We start from the raw sequence: 23447 nt of genomic DNA, 5'->3' as shown, positions 1-23447 counted from the left end.
CTCCTTTCCTAGTGAGTTGGCTGGGCAGTGGATGGGAGGCTGGGAATGTGCAATGTGGTCCTCCTGCTACTGTGAACTGACACCAGAAGTACAGCTGCCCAACCTTAACCACATGATCGGACCCAGGGCCCAGAACCATCCCCATCAGAATTGGATGTGCTCTTCAGGTTGTGGTAACAGGTTTTTCCTTAGAGAAGTCCTGTAAATACATTGCCAATGAGAGATTCACCTCCTCTTCCTATTAGCACATTCCCAGGGGTCAGACAGACCAGCCAAGGGGGGAGGACAGGGTGCTTAGCTGGTGCTGAGTGGTGGGTTTCTGGCCTGGGATGCTCCTGGGAGAGGCTCCCAGCCTTTCCAGGGGAAAACAAAGACCACAGGGCTGGCCTTTGGGGAGCAGTCTAAAGCCAAGTTTTGTGCAATTTTGCCTTGAACTGGTCCTTCCCTGTTATTTACTTTTTGTCTTAAGAGAACATTGAGGTGAATGGTTGGAAAAAGCTTTGGAAGATTTAGAAAATCTTCCAAAAGATTTTCTGTAGATTTGGTTTACCCAAAGCTCCGTTCCAGAGACTCGAATTGTGATAAGTATTGTGGAACTGATGGTTGAGTTTGTGGCTCTGACGGAAGAAGGTGCCAGCTGGTTTTTCTACCAGAAGGAAAAACTCCCAAATCGTGGACCATGAGAGCATCCCGTAAACAGTAAGGAGCTCTGTTTACTATAAATTGCAGGTTTCCACATGGCATGTCCTCACTTGTGAGCTTGTCACTGAAGGTGAGGGGATTTGATGAACTAACACGATTCAAGAACTTCGGGCTGGACCTGAGGGAGGGTTCTGATGGTCACCCATTCCCTCCTTGTGAAATTTGGCATGTCCTGTGGGCCAGGACTGTGCTTGATGCTGGAGGACATTCATGAGCATGGCAGCTAAGCTCCCTGTCCCCTAGGACCTTTGCGATCATTATTTTTTTTAAATGTTGTGATTATTATATTTTATATTTCTTGAGAGTAAAAGTTTCTTAAAGCAGAAAAAATGAGGAGTGGATAGGAAGAGGCAAAATACTCCAGAAACTCCAAAGGACATGGATCAAAACAAAGAACAAAATTAAAATAGTTTTAAAGCCTTATAGTATTTCCAAGAGTGAGAAAAGGACTGCCAATGTTAGGATTTGGGTTTGGGATTTGGCAGCTTTCATATAATAGTTGGATTAAAATGAGAAGTGTGATGCCAGATTAATTCATGATTTTAAAATACTGTACATACTTTTAAGGTCAAGTCTTTGTTTTCACCTCTAGAGTGTAACTGTGTCTTCTAGCTCCCTGGACACCCCTGTGGCCTTAGAAGCCAGTGTCTGTGTCACCCATGTCATACCACGGAGCTGCTGCCACCATGCTCAGGCAGCTACCCTGACTGCCTGCATGAGTGTTTTTCTCTCTGCAGTCACTTTTTCTTAGGGCAGAAACAGCAGAATGAGCCTGTATTAGCCAGGATTCTCCAGAGAAACAGAATCTATAGGGTGTGTGTGTGTGTGTGTTTGTGTGTGTATTATATATATATATATATGATATATATATATAATAAGAGAGATTTTATAATTTATAAATATATTTATAAATTTATAATATATAAGAGATTTATAATATATAAGAGAGATTTTATTTTAAAGAATTGGCTCATGCAATTGTGAAGGCTGGCAGATCTGAAATCTGCACGGTGGGCTGACAGGCTGGAGACTCAGGGAGAGTTGATTCTGGAGCTCACGTCTGAAGATAGTCTGGAGGCAGAATTCCTCCTTCTTCTTTAGGGGATATCGGTCTTTTTCTCTTAAGGCCTTCAACTGATTGGATGAGGCCCACCCACATGTTGGAGGGTAGTGTACTTTACTCAGAGTCTACTAATTTCAATATTAATCTTATCTAAAAAATACTGTCACAGCAACATCTAGACTGGTGTTTGACCAAACATGTGGGTACCATAGGCCTAGCCAAGCTGACATAAAATTAACCACCACAGAGCCCAGGAACATTTCCTCAGAAATCTGCCACTAACTAGGGATTGACTGAATCTCTGCAAACAGGCCTGGTGGGGCCATGAGAAAAGACTAAAGGAGATGGCAGTTGGAGATCTGAGTGTTGTTCTGTTGTTTGCCAACAGCTGGAGGGGGGGCATTAGGCACATTTCTTATATTTAGTTTTGTATGGAGTGGGATGCTTTGTGCTATGTCAGTAATTCTCTAGCCTGTCTTCTGGATTTTTAACTCTTTGAGATCAGGGAATACAACTGTCCCTATCTCTCTGTGGGGAAGTGGGGACCCCTCTCGGATACCAAAATCCATGATTGTTTGAGTCCCTAATATAAATGGTGTAGTATTTGCACATAACCTACACATATCCTCCCACATAATTTAAGTCATCTCTAGATTACTTTAAAAACTTAATACAATGTAAATGCTATGTAAATAGTTATGTTTTTTTTTTTTTATTGTTGTAGTGGTATTTTTTATTGTGTTTTTTTTTTCCTGAATATGTTTGATCTGTGGTTGATTGAATTCACAGATGTGGAACCCACAGATGTGAAGGGCCGACCAGGTGTGCTTTTTGTATTTCCCTACACAACGCCTAGCTGTGATGCCATTGAACACAGTAGACCTTCAGTCAATGCTGGGTGGATGAATGTAAAATAGGAGAGTGGAATGGTGGCAAATTTTCTGGGTCTGCAACTATTGTGTCCCTCTAACAAGTCACATAGCCCGTTGAAGTCCTAGGTAATGTGTAAATGAGAAAACTAACCAAGTTCCCTTTCACCAGTGAGAGTTTTTCATGTTTCCAATGACAACTCTGGAAAATCTATTATTTGTTATCATTATTTCTAAAAAGTACTTCCAAGTGCCTTGCCACACCTGGGATTGGGCTGTGTCCTGTCAAAGGGAATGGAAACTACATAGTCTCGCTGGGGCTCTGTGCTCCAAGGCTTAGTCGTGTGGGGGTTTACAGACCCCAAGGCCATCTGTAAGTAAATCACTGGAATTGGGACTTACCTTAGGAGTCTTTTCTCTTCCAAGACCTCAACTTTTTGAAACCTTGCAAACAAGGTTGTATTTTTTCTTTACTGTGTACACTGGATATAAATTTGAAATTCAGAAATACTAATGTATTGAATTTATTGATTACCATTAATTCAATATGGGACAGTGTAAAGAGCACCTCTCCAAGCACTGGGGACTTGGATAATTAGAATACCAATGTCAGTGAGCACTTACTGAGCATTTCCTCTATGCCAGACATTGTGCTCAGCATCTTATTCCTGGTGATTCTCTGATGACCTCATGACCAAACGACCTATCCTCAGCTCCAGTTTACAGGAAAGGAAACTGAGGCTTAAAGAGGCTAAGCAACTAGCCTATGATGGCATGGCTGTTAAGTGGCACAGCTGGTGTTTGAATCCAGATGTGTCTGATCCCAAAGACTGAAGCCCTTTGCTATAGACTAATTCCATGACTTTGAAACTGTCACTTAACTTCTGAGCTTCACCATGTAATGGTGGAATTTAATAAGAGAATCTAGTCGCTTCCAGTTTGTAAGATGTAAAACCCTTCAGCTAAAGAAGTCAGTCTACTAATTTCCACCTCTCCCCTCCCCAGAAGCAGAGTCTTTGCAGGGTAAATGGGGGTGATGCTGAGCGACGCCAGCCCTATAGGGGTTTAGCTGCAGAGGCTGGTAGGAACCTGACCCAGTGGGAAGAGGGAGCCAAGAGGACAATGGACAGAGTCTCTTCTCTCCATCCACGCATGTTTATTCATCCACTTAGCCAAAGTAGATGTGCTGCCTTTGCCATCGATTCCCAATGCGGCCTGCATAACTTTCTATGACTATTCGACTACGCTAGACCTTAGAAAATCGGTATGAAGAGAGGAGGTAAGGGAATAGCGGCAACAGTTGCAGGCTGATCTGGATTGGAATGGTTTGCACCTGATCCCCAGGGGGATGTGGCATTCAAGTGGCCCCTCCAGTGAGAGATGACCCCCATCAGCTGCTCCCTCCACCCTCCTTTTACAAGTCCCAATTACTGTGTGTGGGAAGCGTCCCCAAAGCCCTCACACAACACCTGCCAATCTTGCTGAATATGAAATTAATGACAGCAGTAAAAACTAAGCTAGCAGCTATCGAGTGCTTGCTATGATAGGCATTGCCCCCAGCTCCTTTATTAAGTATTATTTAACCCTCACAACAATCTTGTCAAGTAGATGCTAGTGTCACTCCCATTTAAGGACAGGGAAACTGAGGCTTAGAGCAGTTGAGTGACTTGTTTCAGGATCCAGATCTCATAAGAGGTGGAGCTGGCACTTGCATTTGGATCTTTCTGGCTCTACCGGTGTGCTCTGATCAGGACACGATTCTGTCCCTGTCCTGCCACCCTGGGTCTGACCAAGTTCTTTCCATGCAGCCTGCTGGTGTTCAGCCCTGGGGTCCTACCAGACGCCCTGCAGCCCAGTAACTGGACAGTGTGAATGCCGCCCGGGGATTACAGGACAGCGGTGTGACAGGTGCCTCTCAGGAGCCTCTGATTTCCCCCACTGCCAAGGTACGGAAGCCAGCAGTGTGCTGGAGGGTGGGTCCTCTCTGAAGTGTGTGCAGACAGCCTCCCAGAGAAGCCCGCCAATGCCCTGCAGCCCCACCGCCAGTCACTTCGACATGCTTGACTCAATCCATCTGGTTCCTCCCCAGTTTGAGTCAGTTGAAAACACATGTATCAGATATGCATCCTCAAAGGAATGAAGAAATGATTTGTTCCTAACTTTAAAAAAATTTAAATTCCCATGTATTATAAATTTTGTTTTCTCGATTCACATGTCAAATTTCTGGGGAAGGAAGTGTGACAAAGGTGACTCCTTTAAGCTAAACAGAGCATTTGTGTCTCTTGTCCTAAGGTATTGTACCTTCTTTCCTATTGGCTTGTGGTGCTGCTGTTGGCTGTGCTGTAATCTTCCTAACAAGTGCCCTTGTGGGCAGGCTGAGCAGGACCTTTGCTGTGTTTCTGCCCCTCTCTCCCTACCTGGCCCTGGCCTCCTGGGGGGACTGTCATCACACTGCAGCCTGAGTGTTAGCGGGAGGGGATGGGCTGCTTGGGAGTCTTTGCTGTTTAGAGAGAGTGAGCAAGGGGGAGGGAGATGGAAACCAAACCCACGGCTATGAGGTATGGTTGGTATTCAGGCCTCCATTGACGTGAGAGATTTAGAGTCCGCCATGTTCTGGGGCAGAGGGGACAGCAATGAGATGCCTGCAAGTCCCCACGAGCTTCCTGGTGTGTGCAGCCTCCAAATCTCGGGCCAGTAGCTCCTGACTGTTGATTTCAGTGAACTCTTGCTCTGTTGGAAAGTGTTTGTCCATGAGGAGAATGTGGTTTTCTCATACTCCTCCTGCCCTTGACAATGCTCCCAGCCTGTCCACCCCAACATCCAGAGCTGGCTGCAGTCAAGGCTGAGTGCAGACTTCATTTCCCAGAACCTCACTAACCAGAATTTTTAAGAGACCAGGTTTTCTTGAGGGTGGAAATTGCAGCCAGCAATCAGCAGAGCCTGCTTGTCTTTGAGAAGGCCTGAAGGTCCTTGGCGTTTGAGGGTGTCCCAAGGTGGGTGTGCTACCTCCACGGGCCTCAGGAGCCAAAGCAAGCGTGTGGCTGCTGGGCATAGAGGCTGAGAGCCACGGCCATGCCAGGGCTATATGGCCACGTTTATGTCCTGGGAAGGAGTCCTAGGCTGGGCCTAGCCAGGTTGGAAAACAGAGATGGGAGGGTTAAGTTTAGTATTATAGAAAAATATGGGGCACAGGAGAACATGAGAGAGAGAGAGAGAGAGAGAGAGAGAGAGAGAGAGAGAGAGAGAGAGAGAGAATGAGAGAGTGAGAACTGTTAAGGAGATGCTGAAGCCAACAGAAACAAAGGCAAAAAGGCTAAGTAACAATTTGTAGGGAAACACAGTCTTCTTATGGATTTATTTAAATGATTTGAAAAACCAGGCTCGGAACAGGCTTACCTAACCTTTTCCAGTTCAAATGCTGTGTGATAGTCATACTGAGACACTGTAAGATTGCAATTTATTGAAGAGAGATTATATTAGGCTTGTAGTGCTATACTAAATCAAGGCAGCAAACTAATTGATTTTATAAATAACTTTAGTACAGGTGGGAGCAAGAGGATTGTGCTAATTAAACAATTAACTCTTGGTTAACCAAAAAATGTTCTTACAAATTGTGTAACTTTTTAATGGACAATTAAAAATCTCTTGGTACCATATTGCCCTCTTCTGGACAATACTAAAGATGCTCAAAATTTTAGAATCTCCTTTTCCTAATGTCTCCTTCACATAAGTCTAACAAATATAATTAATAAAACAGAAAATCAATGGCCAAAGACATCAATTAGAAATGAATTTTTATCAGTAGGCAGGGTATAGAGTTGTAACAAAAGAGGCGATTTGGGGATTACGGATCATAAATGTTATTTGGGATTTGATTGCACACAAAGTCTTTGCCACCCATTGATCAAAAAGTATAAAAGTTTTTGCATTAGTTTTAAAAGCAAGAAAAACTTTTAAAACTTTTAAACTTTAAAAACTTTTAAAACTTCAAACATCAAAACTGAGAGAAAAATAAATAAACCACCAGATATTTTTAAAAATTTCTAAATCCTATACAGGTTCCAACAGTGCTTGTGACCCAGCTGGAACCATTGACTCCAGTTTGGTAAGTAGAGGATTATAAAAGGGTTGCGATTCTAGCTGCTGGTATTATTCTGACATGTATTAGAGACTGTGTGGGAGCTCCTGAAATTAAAAGTAAATGCAAATAAGACCTGAGGCCAAATTGCTTAAAGAAGTCATTGTTCTATTTCAAAGTACATAGATGATTTTGTGATTTTTTTCAAAAATAAAAAAATTAAGTTTATTTAAACATTTTATTCTAGAAAGTTTAGCTCTTACTGCAGGTTACTCTGAGGGTGTTGCTGCTATGGAGCCTTGCACATAAGTCTAACAAATATAATTAATAAAACAGAAAATCAATGGCCAAAGACATTAAATAAAGTTGGCTGTGTACAAAATAATTACAACTTATTTTATATTATTCCAAATACAGTAGTATGGTATTCTTAGGACAACTTCCTAAGACATTTAGAAATTATCTATCTTCTTGGCCTCAAAGCCTAAAGATGCTGGCCTCCAGGCACCAGTGGACAGTGTGAAAGAGGTTCTGCCATCCTTACTTACTATGAACCTTAATAATATTGAAGCAAGGCAGCTAATCTTGCATATTACAAAAGTACTCTCAAATAACATAATTCTTTACTAATTCTCAATGTGTTAAATATTCAGATATTTTTCCATTTAAATTTATAGTCCACACTGTAATAGCATCAACAGATGCTGACAATTTTTTTATAAAAAGAAGTGTGATTTTAAAATTTTTCTTTCTATTTTCTAATTTCTTTTTAACCACAAATGTGGATTATGTGTGTAACAAATAAATGAATAAATAACCTAAAGCAATTAGCAGACTGTTTATTCCAGTATGTTTATTCCCTTGGATACATTTAATTACTTTTCATGGCCAAAATATATTTCTGTGACAAGCCTTTGCTCAGAGCACATGTTTGAAAACATGTCAGTTCTGAGATGTCAAATGTTAGTTTGATTTTCATTCAAAGGGGTATTGCCAATGCAAGCTTCATGTTGAAAGTCCTACTTGTAGCATCTGCAAACCATTATATTGGAATCTAGCCAAAGAAAACCCCAATGGATGTTCAGGTAAGGTTTCTTATACAACATAATTTACTGTATTGTGACTTCCTCTTAATTTTCTCTGCCTCGGTAACTAAAACCACAAAAGAGCTAATTGAAATTCCCTATAATGCTTTGATGTCCACCCCCCAACCCCCACTTTTTGCAGAACTTCTTTTTCAAACTCTCAGCAAGGGATTCATATCCTGTTTCCATATATATTTTGTTCTTTGCAAAGGCAGCCACTTTATAAATGGTTTTTACCTTCTTGTTTTTATAACCTCCTCTTGCTGGTTTAATTTGATGCTTATTTTGAAGCCAGGATAAGAACTTAAAAACACCCAGTGAAAGGTACTAAACAGACAAAATGTCCTTGAATAGAGTGTATTGTCATGCAGGCACCTCAGTAATGACCTTGACACTAGAATCAGTTTAAAAATCACATGATATTGCAGGTTTTTTCTTGGAGTAGCCATAAACGAGCCACTACTTTATGTAGATGGATGGTATTGATCGGTCTGTTCTGCCAACCCTAGAAAGCAATCCAATTTTAGGACTCAGCGGTGCAAACTGTAATTCTGCTAAGTGTGCTGGAAAGGCTGGCTGCACATGTTACATTGCGGGCGTAGAAGGTTCCCAGAGCTGGGGAACTGTCTTTGGTGTCACCCTTGGTTCAAGGACGCTCTCTTTTTTCCACAGAATGCCAGTGCGAGAAGGCGGGAACAGTGAGTGGAGCTGGAGAGTGTGGGCAGGTAACGTGGGCCGAGTTTTCATAAGATAACAGTAGACTGTTATAGCAACTGATTGTGGAGTTTCTGGGGGAGTGCATTAGTACCTCTCTAATCATACAATGCAGGGAAATCTTTTTCTTATTCTGGCTGCACCACTTCCTATCGTACAATGAGCTACTTTTCGATCTTGAAGATTCTCGAGTTCTGTAATTATATCAAATTTTGCCATCTGGCTGATTGTTCTGCAGGGAGATGGTGACTGTCTCTGCAAGTCCCATGTGGGCGGTGATTCCTGTGACTCCTGTGAAGATGGATATTTTGCTTTGGAAAAGAGCAATTACTTTGGGTGTCAAGGTAAATACGTCCAGGGGTCCTGAGCAAAGGACAGAGTACATGGACAGAGATGGTCAGAATAATCTTCCTTTTGTGTTGGTTGTCTTCGTGCAGATTTTCTGATGGGATGGCACTGAAACAGCCTGTCCAGGGAATTTGGCCAAACATTACATGGAAACTAGTCATAAAATGCAAATGGGGTTGTTTCCACTTCCCTTCTACCAGCATACTCTTGGTTTAATTATAATTAAACCAAGGAGGAGGGCATCTGTTAACTTTTTAAATAACATCAAGACTTAATAATTTTAAAGATTTATTTTGTATTGTCAGAAAAGCTAACACCATATTTTTAGAGAGAGTATTGTGGTAAATAATGAAGTTGCAGGAACAGCGACCCCATAAGGCTACTCCTGAATCTCTTGCATGGCCTCTCGTTGGTGCACGTTATTTACAATAGCACTGTGTTTCTGAATCATGTTGAGTTCCTGAGCTACTGTCACCTTTGCACTGGACAACCGTGTTTGAGCTGACCTGCGGTAGTGCAGCTGTGACTTAGAAGTGCACTTTTGGAGGGACACACCATTTGAGTTTGGAAAATTCCTACATATCTCAAACACCGGACAGATATAAGATGTGGCAGAGGAAAGAAGGCAGCCACACTGCGATCATTGGTTTCCAGTAAGGAGGCAACTTGACCAGTAAATACTGCTGTTTCCTGACTTCCAGGGTGTCAGTGTGACATTGGCGGGGCGCTCTCCTCCGTGTGCAGCGGGCCCTCTGGAAAGTGCCAGTGCCGAGGGCATGTCGTGGGAAAGGCGTGCCAGTGGTGAGTCTTCGGGCGGCTTCTTCCCCTGTGTGTGTTGTAGAAGATAGCCTTAGACATTCCTGCCTAAGCAGTGCTACTGCTCTGGTGAAGAGAGACGCAGCCCTAAGGCTGGAGGGCAGATGAAGCTGTCCTCCATAATTTGCAATATCGACACATGTCTGTGAGTTGATTAAAACAGGAGGCAACGTTGCCCGTGAAGCCCGTTCTGCTGCATAGGCCACGGAGCAGCTTCACTTGAAAGTTCCCACGGGTGCAAAAAGCCGGGTGGGCAAGATAAGAGCTGGAAGTGTGAGGTGGGTTCACATTTCCCAGCCTCCATGTACAGGTCAGAGGATGAAGAGCCAGCAGATGGGCCAGCTCTGGGGGAGAGGGAATTAACAAGGGGCAGCTCCCCCGCCCACATGCCTGGGCCTATGAGACTCAGTTCCTGCTTCTCCTTTGGGACCCAGGAGTGAGGGATCAGAGAGGCCAGGGTGTTACTTGGCACTGGGGTTGGGGGCAAGAAGACTAGAAGTGGGAAGAAGTGCCTCATCTCACGCGGAAGCAGATTACTATGAACTGCAGGGGCGAGGGGGCGAGGTGGAGCAGGAGACCCCAGGGAGGCTGTAGGAACCACAGCAGTGCGCGCTCTGCTCTCTTCAGCCATCGTATTTATCAGCTTACAAATATTTTGAAGCCATGATCCATCCATAATTTTCCCTCAATGGAGGGCATAAAAACTTAAGCTTTAATATACTGACTTTTAATCATATACTGAAAACTCTGTGAAATGCAACTTCTTCTGAATCTCAGGTGCCTTCACTACTTGTGCTAGCAGCAGATTAACAAAGAAATCTTTTAAGTAGTTAATGTAAAGTGTGTGCGTTTGGTATGGTGTTTCTCTCATTTTCCTCAATGTTTGCAATGTTTGAAAGCTAAAGGTCAGAGTAATCCAGCTGTGCTTTTCTTTGGTTTTTTTCTCTTGGGTGTACCCACTGGGCCTTGTAATAACAGAAGGACACATCTGTAGGTTTATCCCTGTCCCCTCACCATGCTGACCAGCACCCTCACAGCGCACCAGAGGAACTTTGTAGATCCGTTCGTAGACATTTTCCACCTGTGTTTCACCTCTTTCCACCCTTGTGTTGATAAAGTGGGAGTTCCCCATACTTAAACAGCAACGTTTCTTCTCCTTCCAACTGTATAAGTGATTGGCTGGTTTTCAGGACAAAATGCTGCAACCAAATGGGAATTAAATTACCCAGCCTGAGGCAAAAATACTGACTTTTACATTACAGTACACTTGCACACGTACATCTTGAAATTTAGATCATGTCCTTTGATTTAGTGGCAAATGATAGCTGAAAGAAAAGATGGTGAACCAGCAGTGTAGGTGGCATGGTGCTTTTTCTACAGGTTGGCAATCTGTGTCTCTTGTGCCAAATCCTCCCAAATGTTTGTTTAGGATATTATCTGAGTATCGTCAGGTTTTCTTACAAGTTTAGAGATCATTCACATTTACTTTGTTTTTGAAATAATTTTTATGACAATCAATACAATATATGTTCTTTATAGACATTTTAATTAATTCCTAAAAGACAGAGAAAAATCTTCATTCCTCTACCTAGAGATAACCCCTTTTAATATTTTTGGTGTATTTTTTTCTAGACCTTATCTATGAATAAAAATTAGCATTGTATTTTTCATATAATTTGTATCAATTCCTTCACATATCTTAAAGATTTCTTATTAGTCTTCAAAAATATTAATGGTTATATATATATTTCATAATTTATTTCATAATTGTAGTACATTTACATTGTTTACAAGTCTTCATTGTTATAAACATTCTTTTATATTAATTCTTTGATACTCTCTATAAAATCACTCTTTATGGAAGTTGAATTACTGGGTCACAGGTATGAGCATTTTAAAGAATCTTTGTGAACTGCTTCTGGAAAACTTGTAAGCATTCCTAATTTTACTTGCAATATAGGAGCACGGCCTTTTATTTCCTTTGGCTGATTGAAGTTTATGGCTTTAAATCTACTAACTGCTATTAGCTTGTGAACTAGATTGGCAAAGTGTATCATTTTGAAGAACTTCAAGTAGTTTGTTAAAAGCCACACAAGCATTGGAGTATTTTTGATCCTTCCCTGAGCCTGCCATGCTTGGAATCTTAAAAGAAATCCCATTGACAGGCATGTAGTTTAAGAGAAAACAGGGCATAGAGAAGTCATTCTAATGATTAACAAAAGCATAGAGAGGAAAATATATCTAACTTGTAAACTCAGCATATGAAATGTTTTGTATCATGTTTACCATTGTATTTATGGTGCTTAGCAACAATGCCTGGCACATAGATATTAATATTTGTATAGAGTGAGTAGGAGGGTATAAAGGAATGAATGATTAAATAAATAGATAATAAATAACCTAATTTGACTTTGCTAAGTTGTTGGCAACCATTGAGAACATATTCAAGGATGCTACCACTATGGGTTGTGCTAAATTGTTTTCTCATTTTAATGCTTGGAATGAGTAAGTGTTGGGTGTGTTTGATGTGAATGTTTATGTGAACGAAAAGCACAATTTAGAGAAAGAGCAGGGGACCTCTCTCATTTGTTCTTATTTAATGTATTCTGTCAACTTGGCAGAGTTCTTTCAGCAGTAACTTTGGGATTAAAGGTATTCAGATGACCAATGACCCTAATTTGTTATATCTTTGTTTGCTTTTTATTTATAAAAGGCCTGAAAACAACTACTATTTCCCAGATTTGCATCATATGAAGTATGAGATTGAAGATGGCACTACGCCTGATGGAAGGGACCTTCGGTTTGGATTTGATGCCCTGGAGTTTCCTGAGTTTAGCTGGAGAGGATATGCCCAGATGACCACAGTACAGGTACATGGCCGCCAGGAAACAGCTTCATGGTGGTGTAGTCCAGAAACTTACCCACAGCCCTCTTGGTGAGCCCCCACAAAAGGTAATCTGTCCTCAAAACTGATTCCAGGACTCTTTTTCTTCAGAGTAGGGTTTGGATTGGAGTTGAGGTTAAACTTAGGGTTTAAAGCTGGACTTCAACTGATAAGCATATATGTGGATTTCATAGTTCATTGTTACTTGGATTTGGGCAACAAATCAGAAAGCGAAGGGATTAAAGAAAATGATGTTTATCTCTGGAGACATTTTACAAGAAGAAAGAAAATTCTTCATCAGGCTATGTTATAACATGAGGGACATTTTTCTTTAAAACTATTTATGGAAAAATAAAAATGAGTTCGTTTAAAGAATTCCAGGAAAGCTAGTCTTGCTAATTTTTGGCTGATGCCTTACTGTGTGCATAGAAACTAAGATAAATGATGAGTCTCAGTGCTATTTAATTTTTCTTTCCCATATTTTTTCTTTTCTTCTTTCTTCTCTACTGTATCTTGGCTTTGCATTAGAATGAATAAGGGAATTCTTTGCTTACCTTTAGAACTTACACAATATTTATAACTAAAAAATTCCATGTAGTTATTTGAGTAGTTTTGTACTCAGAATTTCTCTTTGAGGTTGGTCTCTTTAAGCTGTTTCTCAGTGAGAAATTCAGAATAAGAGAGGTAAACTGATGACCATAGTAACCCAGTATCTGTCCTTAGCAGACTCAGGACCTGCTATTTCTATCTCAGGCAGTCCATGTAGTCACTAGGACAGCTTCTCAGTTCTCTGGGAGCCCCCATTGATTCCAATCCTGCTTTGTGCCTGGCCAAAGTCCCTTATGCAAGCTGCCTTTCCCAAATAATGCCTAGGATCTTAAGACACCTCACTCTTTCCTCCTTCTCCCCAAATACAGCAATTTGATTTCTTTAGTGCACTGATCTTATTTCACTGTTCAGAGAAAAGCAGTGGATTCCATTGCATCATAATAGGATGTGAATAACTGAGAGCCCAGTCAAGGTAGATACCTTCTCACAGGTGTATACAGGTGGAAAGAATAGCTGGGAGACACAAAGGAATGAATTCCAAATGATGGATTTTCTGAGGAAGTTTGTTTGGTCAGACGACTTTGGTGTTATCCCTAGAATCACAACTAACTTGACTCTGCTCCTAATACATTTTTCTTATTTTATTTTTCAACTTGGAACTAACAATTAAAGACAAATTGAGACAAAGTGTGTGGGCCCCACAGGAGTTCCTCAGTGTTGGCCACTTGCATCTTCTGCTTCCAGAGCAAGTGATCCCACCCAAAGTCAGTCTTTACTGTCACCAGTATTTCACTCAACAAATATCCCTTCTTTTTAACCAAAAGAGCTGGGGAGAGACCAAAAGAACTGCTCATTTGAGAATTTCTAAGCCTCCATGAACTTTCCTTGGGCCACAGCCAGATCTGAACATGTAGCCTGTGGTTCAGAATTGAAATAGTCAACTGCCTCCTTCAAAATCACAGGCTCCACCATGCTTACAGGGTATTGCCTGAGCCGTAGGCCCTGTTTACCAGCAGGACCCCTCCTCTGGGATGAAAAACCAACATTCTTGCATAGGAGCTTGAGATAAAACTTCATAAGGCTTACTAGGTGTATTTTAATTACATCCAGATTTTACCACTATTGTGTTTGGGGTCTTTAACCTTTCCCTAGCTGCTGTGGTTTCTGTGATCATTTAGACATTTTTATATGTGAAGTGGACCCTGGAGTGGTCTCTCTACAGGCGTGTTGGTGTGAAATAATATACTTTCCTATCCTTCTCTTCTGCCTATATCTTTCTCAGCCAGTGGCGGTTGTCCCTGTTACTGTGGCTTTCTTAAACTAGTCCATCCAATACTCCACTCTGTCTGCCTGATTACAAAAAAGGTCAAAAGATAATCTGAGTTGCCGAGGGAGTGTATTTCACTGTATCTTTCCTTTGTAGTGATTTTCATTCATTGTTAGGCTTGCCTGTTTCCATCTTCCACACGTTACTCAGTGCTTGTTGAATGGGTGTGAATATGTCTGTATTTGTGTGTGTGTGTGTGTGTGTGTGTGTGTGTGTGTGTGTGTGTAAGTCAAATAGTGAAACTGGATTAAAATCACTGTTTGGCTAGCATGTCTTTTAACCAATTGTTTTTTTCTATGCTTTATGCCTTTTGGGTATTTTGCAGAATGATGTAAGAATAATATTGAATGTGGGGAAGTCAAATCTCTCCTTGTTTCGAGTTATTCTGAGATATGTTAACCCTGGAACCGAAGCAGTATCTGGCCATATTACTATTTCTCCATCCTGGCCAAAGGCAGGTAGGTAAAATTTCAAGCCTCTTTTCAATTAAGAAGTGATTGAGTAGTGAAACATTATCTCTGATTTTCACAAAGTTGACCATCCCTAGAAAACATTAAGCCTGGCATATAGTCTGAATAGACACTTGTCTAGGTACCCTGTCTTTTGTTCTTATTTCATTCTCTAAAAAATCTACTTATTTAAATTTTTGTATTAAATTTATCATTAACTGTCATGTTAAAAAATCAATAAAACAACCCATATACCTTGGCTGAACCCCAGAGGTTATGATACCTTCACTGAACAAAGCTATTAATAATTTGTAACTCATTCATGGTGAAGTAAGCATCACCTTTTTGGGGTTATTTGAGAGTCTTTGGCATACTGCCCTAAATTCTCCCATTGTTTCAAGCGAACCAAGCCGTTCAAGGAGAAATAGGCAAGGATAGGAATTTTTAACCTGAGTGCCATAAAACACAAAGCCCGAGGGAGCTGTCAACCTTGCTCGAGGGTGAGGGGTTCCTGAGGGTACAGGGGCACAGAAGAGAACACAGCCTGGCCACAAGTCTGTTCCACATGGACTCAGGGCTTCTACCTGTCCTGGAAACAGATTCTGGAAAGCATTTGCAATCCCACAAGGACACAAAATAACACCAATAGAAATCTAATTTAGGATCAAGATATATGCATCTTTTTTGAGCACCTGTGGCCGAATCACAACTGGGGGAAGAAGTGCCATTGTTCTAAGTGTGTCAGCCAGGCATGTGTGGCTGGAAGTTGATTAACCAGCAGGAAGAATGAGCAGGATCACTCTGTCACTTACAGGGTGCTTTAGCATCCAGACTGAAGAGGGTTGAAGAGGAGACAGAGCTGAGAGGATTAGTGAATTGCCTAAGTGCACCACTGCTCTTTGTAGACCAGTCTTCAGAGTCCACACTCTTTCTCACAGACTGCTCTGATCCTCGGTGACAATAGCACCAGCTGTCTGCCCTGTGTTAACTCAAGCAGGTGGCATACATTTTGGTTTATTTCCTCAGCCTCCGGGACACCTGTCCTCTAAGTCTATGGCAGGAACCTGCGTTATGTGTTCCCATGGTAACTTATGCCTTCTCCCAAATACCGCTGTGCAGACACTGCCATGTTCTCCTGTTTTCTGATCTGTATACCTGACCTCTCCTGTCCACCATCAGGGAGCAAAGGCAATGCTTACAGTGTTCACTGCCTTGTCCCTAGAACTTAGTTCCAAGCCTGACACATAGTGGCCCCCTAGATGTTTGCAGGATGAGAGTGAAGGCAAGAATTTGGAGTGAGACATTTCTGCTGAAGAAAAGTTTCAGTTGAACTCAGATGCAACAGTTTTGTTTCTGAACCTTTTGCAAAAGATCTTCTTTTTGTTTAATGCAGAAGAAAACACATTGCATCCAGAAAATCAAAATTTTTCTTATTACAAAATGAATGCAAGTTCATTCATAGAAGGTAAAATTTAAATTTAAATTTAAAAATCACATATACTGTAGTCTCAGCTACTTGAGAGGCTGAGGCAGGAGGATTGTTTGAGTCCAGGAATTTGAGGCTGTGGTGTGCTATGATTGTACCTGTGAATAGCTACTGTACTCCAGTTTGAGCATCATAGTGAGACCTCTAAAAAAAATCACATAAAAATAAAAAAATAAGAAAATAATTTAGTAGCTAATGTACTACATTGAACACTTACTATATGCAAGGAACTTTCCTAAACAGCTTATGTTTATTAATATACTTACTTAACAAATTAAACAATATGTTATTAATATACTTACTTAATAAATTAAACAATAAATAAAACAAACAATTATCCATAATCCCAGCATAGATAGCCATTGCTAACATCTTATCAGTGTCTTTCAAGTCTATTTTATACATATGGCTCTGCCTACATACAACTAAAAAAATTAGATCAATAAATCTAATCAGTAAATATGATTAGTAAACCACCTTCAGCTTTTTAAAATGTAAACTGAAAAACTGAATATCTAAAATCATAACACTGATAGAAAAATGCCTTAAGCAGTTCTTTATATTTCTGATAGGTGCTGCTCAAAGCAAAGAGATCATCTTCCTACCAAGTAAGGAGCCAGCCTTTGTCACCATCCCTGGAAATGGTTTTGCAGACCCATTTTCGATCACACCGGGGACATGGATTGCTTGTATTAAGGCAGAGGGAGTCCTCCTGGTAAGACTTAGTTCTGAATGGAGAGCTCTGTGGGCTTCATCCCACCTTAGAGATGTTCCCATCTAAGACTATGACCCACAGTGACCATAGGACATCAAAATCATAGGTGGTTTTAGACACAGGAACCATCCAGCCCCCACCCAAGGAACCTATGGTGACATTTGCCCTCAAATGACATAGAAACCAACTTCAGGTATCTTCTATATCTTTCCAAATAGCTTCTCTTGGACAAAACAACAACAACAACAAAACAGACAAACAAAAACCCTCATAAAGGCTCAAAGTTCCAGGAGCTGCTGGCCTGAGAAGGGCCTTCACCGAGTTTCTGCACACGTACGCCAGCACATAACAGGATGACAGGATAACAGATACCATGTTTCTCCGAAAATAAGACAGTGTCTTATATTTAGTTTTCCTCAAGAAGACACCCTAGGGCTTATTTTCAGGGGATGTGTTATTTTCCCCTCAAAGCCTCAGCTTGCAGCACACACAGGATGGCAGGGACCTGACGGGGAACCGACCTTGTTGGTGGGGCTGCCCACACCTTTCCAGTCACCTCTGGGATAGTAGCTGTCACAATGGGGCAGATGATAAAGGCTGCTGTCTTCTCTACTGCTCCTCGAAATGCATGAGTTGTGCAGATATGCTGCGTAGCCATGCCCATCACTAGGTCTTATTTTCAGGGTAGGGCTTATAGTGCACAAATGCTTAGAAATCCTGCTAGGGCTTATTTTGTGGGTAGGTCTTATTTTCAGGGAAACACGGTATCAGCAGCCTCAGGAACGAGGCTGAGTAGATAGAGAATGGCGGGCTGGTGGTGGATGCCATGCACAGACAGGCACAGAGATGGCTCAGTGGCTCCTCCTCCTACAGCGAGGACGTCAGCAGGCACCCCATTATCAGTAGGACCCAGGAGCACAGTCCGCAGAGCCCTGGACATTTCACAGGCGTGATAATGGACCCTGTTGGTAGCAGAGGATAGAAGGACAACTCCTTAGTGAGGATATCCATGGGCTATTGCCTCTTCTGTTGATCTGTCTTGCTGCTGGGTGTGTTATCCTAAAACTCATTCAGTGCCAGGTATTTCCGTACATGATTTCTGAATTTGCAGAAGCTGGTCTCTTGGATCACCTACAGGGTGCAAGTAATAGCTCAGTATTCAGAGGTCCCTTGTTTCTTTCTTACCCAGCCCTGTATTAGACATTATGTGCAAGGTGACAAGAAGGACCCACAGTCCTACTGGTGTCTTAGTTACCAAGTGGGGTAAAATCTCTTTTAACAGGTATCCGCCATCTCGCCTTGTCAGTCCTCGCAATTGTAGTTGTTGCTTATGCCCCTTTTCACTTGGTAATCTGTTGTTGTACATCGACTGCCAAAACTTCGTAATTACATAAATAAGTATAAACCTTCCATTTAAACATAGCTCCAATTCGGCAGGAAGTATGTTGATGACTACTCACCCCTCTTCCCATAGATATGGAAGGGTAATATTGACAGTGGGGAGTATGTAACAGAAAATGGTCTGAAAAGGGGTAAAAATGTTTTCTGTCTCTTCAAAATCCCCTCACCCTTTTTGAGAACTAAAACCTACATCTCTGCCTCAGGCCAGTGGTTGGAGGGTGAGGGGAGTGTCTTTTGTTCTTTGTGCCACAGGAGATGGCTTGGGGGAATTGCCCAGAGATCACAAGATTGTTTTAGCCAGAGATGGAATTATGGGACTAATCAGAACCTTTAAAACCTCTGTACTCAGAGGCAGGACATTGGCACTTTGAGATGGAAGTTTGCTAACCTCATTTGCCAGCAAATTAATAAACTCCTCTTTCCTTCTCCTCCTCCAAAAAAAAAAGCTCAAAGTTATCAGAACAAATGCAAAACCTTCATGAGCATGTGTCCCCACCTTTCCAAAGCACGTTTGGGATTTTCAAGCACGAATCAGGATATCTGTGACATGAGCCTGTCTGTGGATTGTGCAGAACACAGTCAAAAGGATCTAGAGGATGAGAAGACCCTAATTTCAGTGACATTCTCAGTGGTGGAGAGAGAAGGAAGAGGCTGCAGGAGCCAGTGCTTCTCTGTGACACTCTTCCTGCTTTCTTCTATCTTAAACCCAGGCAGTAGTCTCCCCATGCAGATTGTCTTCCCCAAACAACTCTTCATCAAGGGGAAAGGCTGTGTCTCGAGCACTAGTGGAACAGCCAGAGAAGCCTGTTCTCTGAGACAGCCCTCTTTGATGTGTGCTTTGAGGCCTGCTTTAGTTTATAGCAAGGTCTTTTCAAAATAAAATATTTGAGAAAAGCTTGGTTTCATGCACCTGGAGTGGAAAAAATAAAGCTTTTTCTTCTGGTCCAAATTCATTGATTGGCCATGTTAGCAAATCTTAGGCAAGTCCCTTAATTGCAATCCTGCCTTGGTTTCTTCTTCCATACATCAGGGACAATACTTATTCTAATAGGTTCTTTCCAAATCTGGGATCCTACAAAGATAACATGAAGGTTTATGCTGTCTGTTCAAGGCAGCATAAGAACAAGAAGTCCCTGTTCTCGCATCTTCTTACTAGAAACTTAACTGTGTTAAAAAGTTTAATAATGTTTCATAATGTTAGAAACAAGGAAGAGGAAAACTCCATTCATACCAAAAATGGGTACAAAGTTGCACTAATGGGAAGAAGTACAATATAAAAGTTCCTACCTAGGCATGGAAGATTAGTCTATGTGATTGTGTAGTAATGTGAATACATATGTATGTCTCCATATTATGATCTCATTTTCTCTAAAAATATTTTATTGAACACTTATTATCTACCTTTCCTTTTCTAGGATCTATGGGACCATAAAGTCATGAGAACATACAGTTCCAACCTAGGAAACTTACTCATAGAACAATAACCATTTAAAAATGAAAACTTACTCTGAGTCCCCTGAGCCATGATCTCCCACTTTCCCCCCTCCTGTACATTTCTCTCTGAGGTCCGTGTATCAGCCTTGTCTCAGCTGAGGCAAACATCCCCTCCCCACTTCCTTCTGCAGACCTGCGGCACTGCCAGGATGGCTGGGAGCTGTCAGTCATCCACGCCTCAGAAGCCTGGAGCTCTGCTTTTTCCTCAAGAGCTGCTTAGCTGAATTTACGTTGTGGGCTTCGTTTGGCACATTCAGTGGAACATGTTCTTCCTCTCATTTCTGGCACAGGCAACAGGCCAGTTGCCTCCTATGAATCACCAGATCACAAAGCATCACTTTTTATACCATGCCAGTTGAGCGTTGCTCAGGTGTGGGGGTAGGAAGCCATCAGACATGATCCACGTTCAGTGTTTTGTACTGACGGAGACAACCAGTATTTCCAAGGAATGTTTGACCCGTTGACAATTTGCTATCTTTGTAAATGTTTGAATTTGTAAACAAACTGGAAGAAACAGTCAAATTTCTCCTGAGAATTGAAAGATAAAACTGTTCACACTGAGGAGCTTCTCTCTAAAACATAAACAACCTCTGATGATAAGTTGCTTTGAGTGTTCTCCTGAATTAGCACAAAGAACAAAGCAGTTGATATAGAGAGTTTAACTAGTGGTTTCACCTGGTTATTATTTACTTAACTAGTATGTTGGATTATTATATTACCAAAGCAGAGCTACCATCAAAATGAATAATTGTCTTTTTGGTCTTTATTTACTAGGATTACCTGGTGCTGCTCCCCAGGGACTACTATGAAGCATCTGCCCTCCAGCTGCCAGTCACAGAGCCATGTGCCTCTGCGGGATCTCCCCAGGACAAGTTAGTACGGGACAGGAGGTGCAGCTGCGGCATCATCGGGGGGGGGCCTCTAAGTGAGGAGCCCTTGATGCAAGGGCTCATGAGAGCACTCAGGATCCCAGCTGCAGGCTGAGGCTCTGGATAATTATTTGTGATTTTCTTCCCTATCTTACCTGTGTCCTTTGAATATGAAGCACAAAGCACTGTGCACATCATAGCTGGTTTAGGAGTGGCCACCACACTCTAGTGTGCAGTAATGCTTATGCAGGCCCAGGTAACACCCTAAAGGTGATGCATCCGGTGAGGGGATCTTAAACTAGAACCTGGGTTTGCAGACATTTGTTTCTTCCCTTCATGCAGATGAAAATTCATTGCTTAATTTCCGTAGTCAACACTTAGTAAGAATTTGTTAAAGGGATGATGAATGAATGAGTGAATCGAACGACTAAGAGTGGTTGGAGATGTACTTTGATATCCCGTTTCGTGTTCTCAGTTGTGACTATGGATTTTATTGTTGTTGTTGTTGAAGTTGCTTGCTTTACCAGCATTTGCCAGTGACCAGATTCCCCTGCACCCTGGCTTGTGAGGCCAGACACTTCCTGCTTGAGGGACAGCCAAGACCCTTGGCAGTGCGACAGCCCACACCCGCACACCCCGTCATGGTGGACCTCAGCGGGAGAGAGGTGGGACAGCCTTTTATTTGTTGGCAAAGCTATTCCTACCACCCCATCTGTGGCTGCTGGAAACCCTTGGCCACAGTTGCTTCTCAAACTCAGGGGAAGCTGGTAGAATTTCTCAGAGGTGTTAATCAACATTTGCTGAGTTCTCTGGGTTGGGGCTGGATGGTATAGCATGTGAAGCCATGTTCAGGTTGTCCTTTGAGCACTTTCTAGACATGGCAGGGGATGTGGGCAACCACAGAATCCTTTTCTTTTTGGTTACCTGGACTTACAAGGGGGCATCCTGTTCTACCTGATTCATGGCAGGATCTCTCTTAAAAGACAGTTGAGACTCAATCTAAAAGGCTTCCAGAAACTGCACAGGTTACCCTAAAAGGATACCACTTCACATTGACTGTTCAATCCCTTAGGCTAAGCAATTTGTAACAGCTGAATTCCTTGAACTTAGAATCCGGAACTGCTACACCCAAAGCATCTACCTCATGGCTTGAAAAACAGGTTGCTACAGGTCTTGGCCTTACTCCTTTTCCAGGAATTCTTTGAGCCTCATAACCAAATTTAAGACTATACTGATTTAAGATTTGAGTTAGCAGTACAGTATGTCAAATAACAGTAAGAAAACACAGCACAGCACCTCAAAATGAAGACACTGAAAAGAAACTTCCTTCACTGTATTTTTGTTCTTTACTTTTTCTATAATGTTCTCTGTTTTATACCTTTGAGGAAAATGTACATTTGAGGGATTAAATTTGTGAAATGAAAATATACATGGAATTAATTTTAACTGAACATTTAGATGTGTACACTTTTGTAAACTATATTCCTAAACTTTTGAAGGTTGTAGCTAAAGGATTTTACATATATTTAAGTACAGTCTTCGTTTCACTTTACTGGAATTTGTATTCTATGAAATAAACTTGATAAGTTTGCTGAGACAAGTAAAACAATATGGATATGCATAAAGAAAAACAAAATGGTCTTCCCTTACTCCATTCTAATACCAAGTTTGTGTCTCCCTGTCTATGCTGTGTGTGTGTGTACACGTATATACACACACATATATATGTGTAGGTTTGTACACACATACATAGATACATAGAAATGCACACACACATGCACAGATACACATATATGCATGTGTCTATTTGTGTGTGTGTGTGTTTGTGTGTTACCCAGACAATGGGGAGGTACAGTGGAGAAGGGCTAACCTCCAAAAAATGATGCTGATGACTCATTAAGAGGTGTCCTCACCTTGATTTAGCCTAGAGCCATAGCACTGAGTATGGTGGCTCATGCCTGGCTAATTAAAAAAAAATTTTTTTTTTGAAGAGATGGGGTCTCTCTATGTTGTCCAGGCTGGTCTCAAACTCCTAGCCTAAAGCAATCCTCCTGTCTTGGCCTCCCATAATGCAGAGATTACAGATGTGAGCCACCATGCTGGCCCAAATCCAAAACTTTTTGAGGGCCAACATGACGCTCAAAGGAAATGCTCATTGGAACATTTTGTATTTTGGGATTTGAGATGCCCATTTGGTAAATAGAATGTAAATATTCCAAAATCCAAAAGAAGCCCCAAATCTGAAACATTTCTGGTCCAAAGCATTTCAGATATGATATATTCAACTTGTATAAACTTAAGTTGATTAAATTTAAATGTACTTTAAAATAAGTTTGTCAGTAGCACTAGCCACATTTCAAGTGCTGAGTAATCACATATGTCTAGTGGCTACTCTATTGGATAGCACAGATTATAGAATATTTTTATCATAACAGAAAGTTCTACTGCCAGGGCTGTTCCAGACCCTTGTGCTAAAATTCAGAGGCTTATGGAGTTAGAAGAGGCCTTGGAACTAATCTGATTTCCCTTCCTGTGAAAGAATTCTTTCTGCATTATCCTTATTATGTATTATATTTACTTAACCCTCTTTTGAATACT

The 23447-nt window shown here is 41.5% G+C and overlaps 1 protein-coding gene across 1 annotated transcript in view; it reads left to right on the top strand.

Moving 5' to 3' along the window:
* The window catches only part of LAMA3 (laminin subunit alpha 3), a 225649-nt gene that overhangs the window by 89587 nt on the left and 112615 nt on the right, over positions 1-23447 (top strand). The window contains exons 13-23 of the mRNA XM_075993589.1: positions 4443-4580; positions 6693-6739; positions 7698-7797; positions 8470-8522; positions 8750-8855; positions 9561-9660; positions 12389-12545; positions 14761-14893; positions 16943-17085; positions 20755-20852; positions 21361-21514. Of these exons, the coding sequence (XP_075849704.1) occupies positions 4443-4580; positions 6693-6739; positions 7698-7797; positions 8470-8522; positions 8750-8855; positions 9561-9660; positions 12389-12545; positions 14761-14893; positions 16943-17085; positions 20755-20852; positions 21361-21514 (1229 nt within the window). The remainder of the gene's footprint in view (positions 1-4442; positions 4581-6692; positions 6740-7697; positions 7798-8469; positions 8523-8749; positions 8856-9560; positions 9661-12388; positions 12546-14760; positions 14894-16942; positions 17086-20754; positions 20853-21360; positions 21515-23447) is intronic.

Source organism: Microcebus murinus, chromosome 17 (assembly GCF_040939455.1).
Source record: "Microcebus murinus isolate Inina chromosome 17, M.murinus_Inina_mat1.0, whole genome shotgun sequence".
NCBI lineage: Eukaryota > Metazoa > Chordata > Mammalia > Primates > Cheirogaleidae > Microcebus > Microcebus murinus.
Note: the sequence above shows the minus strand (reverse complement) of the source record. Positions and strands in the feature narration are given on the sequence as shown.